Below are 9466 nucleotides of genomic sequence, written 5' to 3'. Positions count from 1 at the left end.
CGGAAGTGCAGGTAGAACCACGTTGGAGCAGCACCGTGAGAACCGGAGGCCGGGTGGGGTCGGGCGCAGCATGGGGACCGGTGGTCCCGGCATCCGCCGCTGCGCGGGTCCCTCCCGGGGCGCGCACGCTGCGGCCTACACGACGGCCAGACACAGCGCGCCTCGGGTTCCCGCCGCGCGCTACCCGCTTACCTGCCGCGCTCGCTGCAGCGCGTCCTTGAAAGCATCGTTCACGCCGCCGCCACCGCCGCCAGCCGAGCCAGACGAGGGCGGAGGCACTGTCGAGTAGTCTGCCATAGCCACGCCGGAGCCGCCGCTGCCGCTTCCTCACTGAGCTCCTCTCAGCTAACCGCTAAGAAAGAAAGAAAATGGCGGCTGTGGAGGCGCTAGCACATTCTTGTGCGACCATGCCGTAAAGGGGCGGAGACTGGGACGCGGAAATCCCGCGATGCTTCCTAGGCAACGCGTCGCTGTGAAGGCTGGGCGAGACACAGAGTATCGCGAGACTCCAGGACAAGCTCGCGAAAGTAGGATTCACTGGGTGTGTTGAGCGTGATAGTGTTTTCGCGGTGGTGGCTGAGTGTCCAGGCGGTGGCGGCGGCGCTGCAACTATCCGGAAGGAGACGGAGTACCCTTTTCTTTGCTTGTCTTTCCTTCGTTGCCGCCTCAAGGAGACAGTGGGCAAGACTCCCGCCGCGGGTCCGCGTACGTGTCCCGCGTGCAGGCCTCACGCCGCTAGGCGTGCCCGCCACGCGACGGGGTTGGGCGCGCCCGCCACGCGACGGGGTCGGTGGGCGGAGCGCGGCGGGAACGCTCTGCGGCCCGGAGCCCCGCATGGGTCGGGAGAGTGACTGAGAGGCCGTCCCCGTGCGGACTGGGCCCCGGGGAGGACTCGGACCGTGCGGCCTGGGCCCCGGAGGGACTCCCCGCGCGGCTCTCGAGCTGACCGCTCCCCAGTTTAGATGGCAGGTGATGGGGGCGCGGATGCTGACGGCGTGGCCCTGGGGCTTTGAAACGTGAGTGTCGGAGGAGGCGCTCGCCCCGCAGCAGTGTGGCCCTGGGACCCGGGTGGGCCAAGCAGCAGTTCAGGTCCTGCATCGGCGTCTCTGGCTAAGTGGGGCTTGACGTTTAATACATGGGTTTACCTGTTTAGTACATGTACCGATCATCACACATTCCTCCAGACCCTTCTGTAGGCAGTCTGCCTCGTGCTAGCATGAACGGGGTGTTTAGCCTTGATCAGTCTACGCTGACGGATGCCACAGGGCCAACTTCCAAGTCTCCTCTCCCGCCAATTTAGCTAAAGAATGAGGTGAAATGCACTTTATTAACTTGGCATTTTGTCTTCTGTTTGAGACAGGCTCTCCCTGTAGTCCCAGCTGTTCTGGAACTCGTATGTAGATCAAGCTGGCCTCTTAGGGATCCACTGGGATTAAAGGCTTGAAATCTATCTTTTCTTTTTTTTTTTGGTCTTTTTGAGACAGGGTCTCCCTGTAGCCCCGGCTGTCCTGGGTTCATATGGAGACCAGGCTGGCCTCGAACTCAGATCCGCCTGCCTCTGCCTCCCGAGTGCTGGATTAAAGGCGTGCGGCACCTCGCCCGGAAATCTTTTTTATTTTTGTGTACGAGTAAATTACATGTGTGTAAAGTGCACCCGTGCCGTACAGTGACCACGGAGGTCAGAAGTGAGCATTGTTGGTCGCCATGTAGATGCTGGGAGCCGAACCTGGGTCCTCTGCAAGAACGCTCTTAAGCGCTGAGCCATCTCTCCAGCTCCCGAAATCTCTTATGTTCCTGCTAGTCTTGGAGGGGAGTGTAGGCTGCAGTGTTCCTGAAAACAACTAACGTGTCCCAGCGTGGGCCAGTGAGTGACTACAAGTTATGCCTGCAGATAGGGATCGATCATGTTTCGTCTGTTAGGTCGTCTTACGTTTACAACTTATCTTTGTTCAGACTTCATCTCTTGTGGAAGTTGTGTTTGGAGAAACAGTAGATGTATTGGATTAGAGATTTAATCAGAGAGGCATGTCAGAAAACTAAAGTGTTAGGTTGTATTGTCAAAGAGAAAAATTCCAGGTGTATTTTGAGAAAGTTTGCCTAGCAAATAGCATTTATTTGTCAGCAACTGACTTTTGTAGTTCAGTAATTAGATAGCATTTAGACTTTCTGTTCAAAATAATTCACCAGAGGATTAGTTACCTTTAATTCATATAAACCATAATTTATTTTTTAAATAGTGAAAATTAAGGACCTTCATTTCTTTTTATCTTTTTTTAAAATAAAACACTCCTAGAAATTTGGGTGTTCTCCAATGGGAGCCACTCAACACTATTGAGATTTTGAATTACATAATTCTCTGTGCTGCTGTACTCCTGTTCATTCCAGCATATTAGCAGCGTCTTTGGTCTCTACCTACCCACAAGTACCAGTCACAGTCTTCTCACCCACCGCTAGTTGTGATAACTGAAAAGTATCTTCAGGATTCAGCCTTAAATCTTAAAAGCAAAGTTACTACTCATTGAAAACCACTGAGGAGCCTTGGTCTCTGTCCCTGCCTCTTCCTTTGGTCATCTGGAAGACCTTATTGACAATATTGTATAGCCTTTATCTGGAGCTATCTTGTATTCTGTGTTTACTTTTTTATGTGATACTCTTCTATAGAATGTAAACAGAGACTCTGTCTCCACCATTATCAGTTCCTGGCTCTGTATTGACAATATAGGTATTTGTTGATGAATAAATGTTGAAAAATGCTACATTTTAGTTGTTTTTTTTTTTATCTTGGGCAAGTGGTTTGGTCTGTGTCTCAGATTTCTTCATGTAGTAATCATAACCTGCTTTGGGTAATAATCACAAGAGGGGACATCTGAACTCTTCAGGAATCATAAAGTACTACACAAATTTATTAGAATTTTTAGGTTATTTGCATTAGTTTTTACTAATATTTGCATTACTTTTACCAACACAAATGGGAGTTGTTATTAACATGTCAATTCATCTAGTATTTCATGATCAGGAAGGATAAGCCATGGATTATAGTATACTTTAAATAGCTGTATCCAAATAGTTTTGGTAAAACTTAGGATCCTAGGAGATGGCTCAGTAGGTAAAAGCTCTTGCATGAGGACTTGAGTTCAAATCCCCAGAGCCCACATTAAAAAACTGAGCATAAAAACAAAAACAAACCTGAGCATATTAACTCACAGACCCCCTAACCCCATTGCTGGGAGTGGCAGAGACATCTATAGGGCTTGCTGGCTAGTTCTAGGTTCAGTGAGAGACCTGTCAAGAGAATAAGGCAGAATGATGTACAGTACCCGGTGCCCTGGCGTTTGCACATGTGCATTGGGTGCACAAGCCTGTACACACGCGCACTTACCGCACATAGAAAATAAACATTAGTGCCGATGTAACATTGGAATGTGGTTGGTAAGAACAGCACTTTTAGCCAGTGTCTGAAACTAGAGGTAGCCCACTGTGAAAAATCTGGACTTGGTACTTGTGGGTCTATTTAAGTAACTTGTGCCCTTTGTAAGTCAACTTTTTCCTTCAACAGTGTAATTTGTTTTGAAAAGCAGTCAGCAAAAAAAACCATCTTATGTGATGTGTTTCCCTTTCAGAAGTTGTGGTCATCTTACCCTAAGTTAGCAGAAGTTTCTTTAAATTGAGTGTCCTGATTGAAGGGCTGTTGGAGAACAGCAATAATGCTTAGCCCCATTGATTTATCCTTTTCCCATCTTGCCATTGCTGTCTGTTCAACTCTAGATCTTCTGGGCTTGTACAATCAATTTCTCTGACCTTGTTTTTTTTTTTTTTCCAGAAAGCCAATCCAGAATTATAACTTAAGAATCCCTGTTCATTCTCATGTGTCATACCATGGTAATTACACCATAATTGTTTCTTGGGAATCCCACTAGATGGTACGGTCACTGATGGTAGAGGAATGCCTTTCTATGTCTTCTCTTTGCACATTACACTCAAACATAGTAATAGCTAGTGCTGCATAATGAACTCTCTTGAGTTCTTTATGTGAGTTATTTCATTTCTCATAGCAACCTTATGAGGCATATATTAGTCTCTCCATTTTGCTGAGGTGCAGATACATTAATTTGCTGAGGCTAACTTCAGTATTAGAGCTTCACTTTGTATTTCAAATCAGGCAACCTGATTGAAAGAATGGAATTTTCTATGAAAGGAAAGGTAGTAAAATGTGTCTTTGTAATTTCTAGGGTATAGTTCACAGCTCAGTATTTTTATTGGAATTTTTAAGATATTTGCATTAGTTTTTACCAATATTTAGACTCCTTGTGATGGCAATTTCTTATTTAAAGTAATAACAGATTTAACTCCAAAAATTTAAAGATGTTATATTCTCAACTGTTAGTTGCATTGGATGGATTAGTAATACGCCTTACTAAATTATAGTGCTTATGCCTCACTATAGATTATAGTGCTTTATGACATATATGTATGTACATATTCATAAATTATAAATATGTATGAAGTCTGCCTTACCTACCTGGATTTCATCCTGGATTCAGTCAACCACAGATGTTCATAAAAAATATAGAACATGTACAAACTTTTTCCTTGTCATTCCCTAAATACTACTGCATGGTGAGTATATTGCATATACAACATTAGGTATTACTAATAATGTACAAATAATTTTACAAGTAATGTAGAATGTTTATACGGGAGGGGAAGGGATTGTAGTTTAGGAATACAGAGAAGTTTAGTGAGCTCAGAATCCTGGATTTAATACCCAGTATCAAAATCAAAAAAGGGTGTACACACACATATACACACAAAAATGTGTATGGGATATATGCAAATACTTGGTTATTATATTGAATATTCTCAGGATTTAGTATCTGAGGAGGATCATCTAACCAACCTTGCTCAAATACTGAGGAATGTCTGTATTTGATAATGACATTTGATTAGTTTTTTCAGGTACATTGTTGAGGGGCTAACTAAATTGTGAAAAGAGAATTGATTGAATTTTCTCCTGTGTCTCCACTCAATACCTATGAATGTACTTGTAATGTTTTTCTGATGATCAGATTTCTGAGAATTCTAAGTACAATTCTGTACAGTTTTAGCAATAAATGCTTAAGACAAAAGTCCGTTGTGAAAACCTCACACATTTTCTTAGCTTCTTAGGACCTACTTAATGAGGGTGGAAGGCATATGCAGTATGGCTGAGGTATCCTTCCCAACCTCACAGGGTTCTCCAGTCTAGAAAAGGGGCAACCTCAGGACCCTTTGTGTATAGGTGGTTTGTTTGACTAGTTGCATACAGCTATTGGCAAGATCTGTTCCTTGACCAGACTCGTGGTATTTAAAGCACAGCATCATAAGTAGGAAACTGAATGCCACTTGTACTAAGAAGAGTTTATAGAGTTCAATGACAGCTGGTGGGACCTAACACTTGCAGCCTCCCATTACTTAATCCCAGCACTAGAAAGGCAGAGGCAGGTGGATCTCTGTGAGGTTAAGGCCAGCCTGGGCTACATAGCAATTCCAGACCATACAGCTACAGGGAGACTGTCTCAAAAAGACAAAAAGGAAAAAAAAAAAACAAAAAAAAACAAACTGGAACTCAAAAAAAAATTTTCCTCATCACTCAACTCAGTGATATCAGCTAGTTTTATGTGCTCTTAGGTGTGTGTACTGCACATGGTGTGTGCAGCATATGTGTTCATGTGTATGTGGAAACCAGAAACCAGTTTTAGGTGTTGCTCTCAAGACTTGGCCACCTTGTTTTTTGAGATGGTCCCTTACTGGGGCCCACTCACCTATTTGGCTGGCTTCTGCCAGTTCTGTAGTGTGCTTTCCAACAGTTTGTAAATGAAGTTTATATATGCAATGTGTATATTAATTTAGATCATTCCTATATTATACTCTAAATGTATTGCAAACCAATCTGCAAAATTACCTACATAATTTCATTTTGTTTATTGCCTCAAAAACAAAATGGCTAGCAGACTTGGTACCGGCACACACCTTTAATCCCAGCAGTCAGGAGTCAGAGGCAAGTGGTCGCTCTAAGATGGAGGCTAGCCTGGTCTACATACCAAATTCCAGACCAGCTGGGGTAAAAGGAAGACCCTGACTCAAAAAAAAAGTCTAAAACAAATTTTATTTATTGCTCCTATTCTTTCTCTGGTCTTGGTACCGGCACACACCTTTAATCCCAGCAGTCAGGAGTCAGAGGCAAGTGGTCGCTCTAAGATGGAGGCTAGCCTGGTCTACATACCAAATTCCAGACCAGCTGGGGTAAAAGGAAGACCCTGACTCAAAAAAAAAAGTCTAAAACAAATTTATTTATTGCTCCTATTCTTTCTCTGGTCAAAATTCCTTATATGAATCTCATTCTATACATCAGTTCCTCTCATTTATTTAATAATTTTCAAGCAAAAACAGATATAAAATTTTTAGGACTTGGGGATACAGCTCAGTGGAACAGTGCTTGGTTAGCAAGTGAGATCCTAGGCTCAGTGTCTGCACCACCCAATAACAGAATGGGAGGCAGTTCCATCATGGTGGCTCCTGGGTTCCTACATAAGCGAACTGAAACTTAACTGTAAATGGTCTTAAACCAGCAACTAACCTCTAAGACTCCATGCTGATGATTGAAAGAAGGCTTCTTCTGCACACCTGTTTTTTGTTGGGATAGTGTCTCACTATATAGGCCTGACTGGCCTGGAACTCCTGGAATTCGCAGAGATCTTCCTGTCTCTGCCTCCCTAGTGCTAGGATTAAAGGTGCATGCTGCCATGCCTGGCCAGCTTTTGCACACTTCAACGAACTGTTTTCTTTGCCTTGCTTCCATGTCTATCCTATGAAAAACACCTTGGCCCTTTATCTCAGAGCCACTAAAGCACTTTGGAGGTGGAGCTGCCTAATTCATGAGTCACTATGTGCTCAAATAAGTTTGAGGTGCCAAAGAATTTTATTGCTCCCATGTTGTAATCAAAGCCAGGGCCTCCTGTACAGGCAGGTGCTCCACTACTGAGCTACATGCCCATGAGGCGCCAAAGTTGGTATTTTATCAATCCATTAATTTTGCAAGCTAAGCTAGAGCAGTGTTTCCTTTTTCCCTTCATCCCAGAAATATTTAAATACAATCATAGTATACTGAAGTCACATTTTAAATATACTGTATATGCTTAAAATATTAATAAAATACATTTCATACATGTATTTATCATATCTTTCAATATTATACATCTTTATTTAACACCTAGTATTAGAGCATTTGGTTTTAATAGATGAGGTTAGTTATACTGTTAAGGAGGCACCACGTAATGTAAGTAAATCTATGGTCTTTATTTTATTTCATTTTTTGAGACAGGGCACCTCTACATAGCTCTGGCTGGCCTGGAGTTCTCTGTGTAGACCAGGCTGGACTCAAACTCATAGTACCAGGACTAGAGGCATGTGCTACCCCACTCCGCCTCTATGGTCTCTTTGAAGTTTTTAAGAAGTGACTGTTTTCTTCTTTAAATGCCATAATACTTGAGTCCTAGAAAGAACAATTAAGCAGTTTAAAGGAAGATTTGAAACTTATACAACTTTAATTTGAAAAAGTGACTATTTTTTCAAAGATCATACATGCCTTCATACATAGCTTCATATTCACAGAAGCATCAATGCCAGTGTACATTCCTTGGCGGAAAACACAGGTTTTTTTCAGCGAATCATTATTTTCAAATTATGGAAGTGTTTTCCTAGCCAAGGGCTGCCAGTCTCCTCTCAGATACCTGAGCCCTACTGAATCGTGTTTTAATAAACTTTCATTTCTTGTTAGGGAGTATTCTACTTGATTGTTATGTTCATATAACTCAGAAGAAAACTGAGTTAACTTTTGTTTTCCTAGCTACACTATAGTAAACATTGTTCTGAATACCGAAGGCTTGTCCTGTCCTTCTCTGTTTAAAAGAGGACTGCTCAAAGGCCAGGCCTCTCTGCTTGCTCAGTCTGGATTTGTGCTTTTATGTTGGCAAAAGCTTGCATGATACCCTGGGTTTATTCCCCAGCATCATAAAAGTAGTTTGCAGTTTATTGGAAAACCTTTGTGTGCATGGTTTTGTGTGTGTGTGTGTGTGTGTGTGTGTGTGTGAGTGAGTGATGGAGACTCAAATTTGGCTGTGTGTGCTAGGGAAGCATTCTGCCACTGAGCAGTAATACTCCCAGCCTAAAACACTTGTTTTTTGAAATGCTTAATATCAAGTTGAATTCTGTTTTCTACTCACCGTTGTCCTACAAAGTAGGAGCTTAGGAGCTTAACAGACTAGAGAACTGAGGTTATGATTTTTGGAAACATTTGAGGCCAGGTTACACTGAATTTTGCTTCACTCACTTTTCCTAGATATACACTCTGGGAAAGACCACAGAGATCATGAAGTCCATTTCATTTTGTGGTGGAGGAAGTGACCCAGATTACTCAGGTGTCTTATATATGTCAAGATTCATTGGAGAAGCAAGACCAGATTCCTAATCTATTGTTTTTATTTTATGAAATATTTTGTATTGAAGCAACAGTTGTAGATGGAAAGTTTCTGCTCCTTTGGTTCAAGAAGAAAAGTAATTTGTGCAGAACCAAAATCATCTTGTAATCAGAACCTATGCTTTTATTTTGCCACATGTCCTTCTGGAAATAGATTATTGGAAAATTGAAGGTCTTTAGTAGAAAAAAATCCTTGACTAAAGATGGATTACTATGAGATTTAAGACTCATTTGGGATGACAGTTTTGTTTGTAGTAGTATTTTGCTGACATTTCCATGTCTATTTATAGCAGTGATCTCTCTGAAATTTGCCTTCTCTTTTATGGTTCTTCACATTAATTCATAGTCTCATTTCATTTTTAAAATGTATTTGAAGGCTGGGCATAGTAGTGTAGCTTTTAGTCCCAGCACTCGGGAGTCAGAGGCAGGGGGATCTCTTGTGTTTGAGGCAAGCCTGGTCTACATAATGAGTTCCAGGTCACAAGAGTTACATTATAATGAGAGGAAAAGGAATTAAACTTTTTACACAAAGTTGCTGAAGTTACTGTTTTCCTCTGACTTCTTGTCATTTATGCTGTGTTGTGTACTTGTAAGCAACTAAGGGTATAAATACCTTTCTTTCAAAAGTGTTTATTTTTTTTAGACAGGGTCTTGCTGTGTAGCCCAGGCTGGTCCTGAGCTTGAGACAGTGTGCTACAGAGTAAGACATAGTCTCAAAACAAGCAAAAATTCCTTTGCTTTTTTAACTCTGTACTTTAGTGTGGATAAAGACCAAGATATCTTTTAAAAAAATATTTCATTTTTGCCGGGCATGGTGGTGCACACCTTTGATCCCAGCACTTGGGAGGCAGAGGCAGGCAGATCTCTGTGAGTTCAAGGCCAGCCTGGTCTATATAGTGAGTTCCAGGACAGCTGGGGCTACAGGGAGACCCTGTCTCAAAAAGACCAAAA

At 42.4% G+C, this 9466-nt stretch overlaps 1 protein-coding gene across 4 annotated transcripts in view; it reads left to right on the top strand.

Annotated features, from left to right (window-relative positions):
* The first annotated feature begins 516 nt into the window (after window positions 1-516).
* Dnajb4 (DnaJ heat shock protein family (Hsp40) member B4) overlaps window positions 517-9466 on the top strand; it is a 36231-nt gene continuing 27281 nt past the window's right edge. Inside the window, exons 1-2 of one of the 4 annotated variants that reach the window (XM_008848635.3) lie at window positions 791-1016; window positions 3821-3879. In XM_008848635.3, coding sequence (XP_008846857.1) covers window positions 973-1016; window positions 3821-3879 — 103 coding nt within the window. In that variant the 5' untranslated portion in view covers window positions 791-972. Of the gene's footprint in view, window positions 706-790; window positions 1115-3820; window positions 3880-9466 lie in introns of those variants that run through there. The other 3 variants (XM_008848637.3, XM_008848639.3, XM_029553822.1) reach the window with 3 other exon arrangements.

Source organism: Nannospalax galili, unplaced genomic scaffold (genome assembly GCF_000622305.1).
Source record: "Nannospalax galili isolate Female #2095 unplaced genomic scaffold, S.galili_v1.0 scaffold1124, whole genome shotgun sequence".
In the NCBI taxonomy this organism is placed as follows: Eukaryota; Metazoa; Chordata; class Mammalia; order Rodentia; family Spalacidae; genus Nannospalax; species Nannospalax galili.
This window is presented reverse-complemented; position numbering and strand designations above follow the sequence as displayed.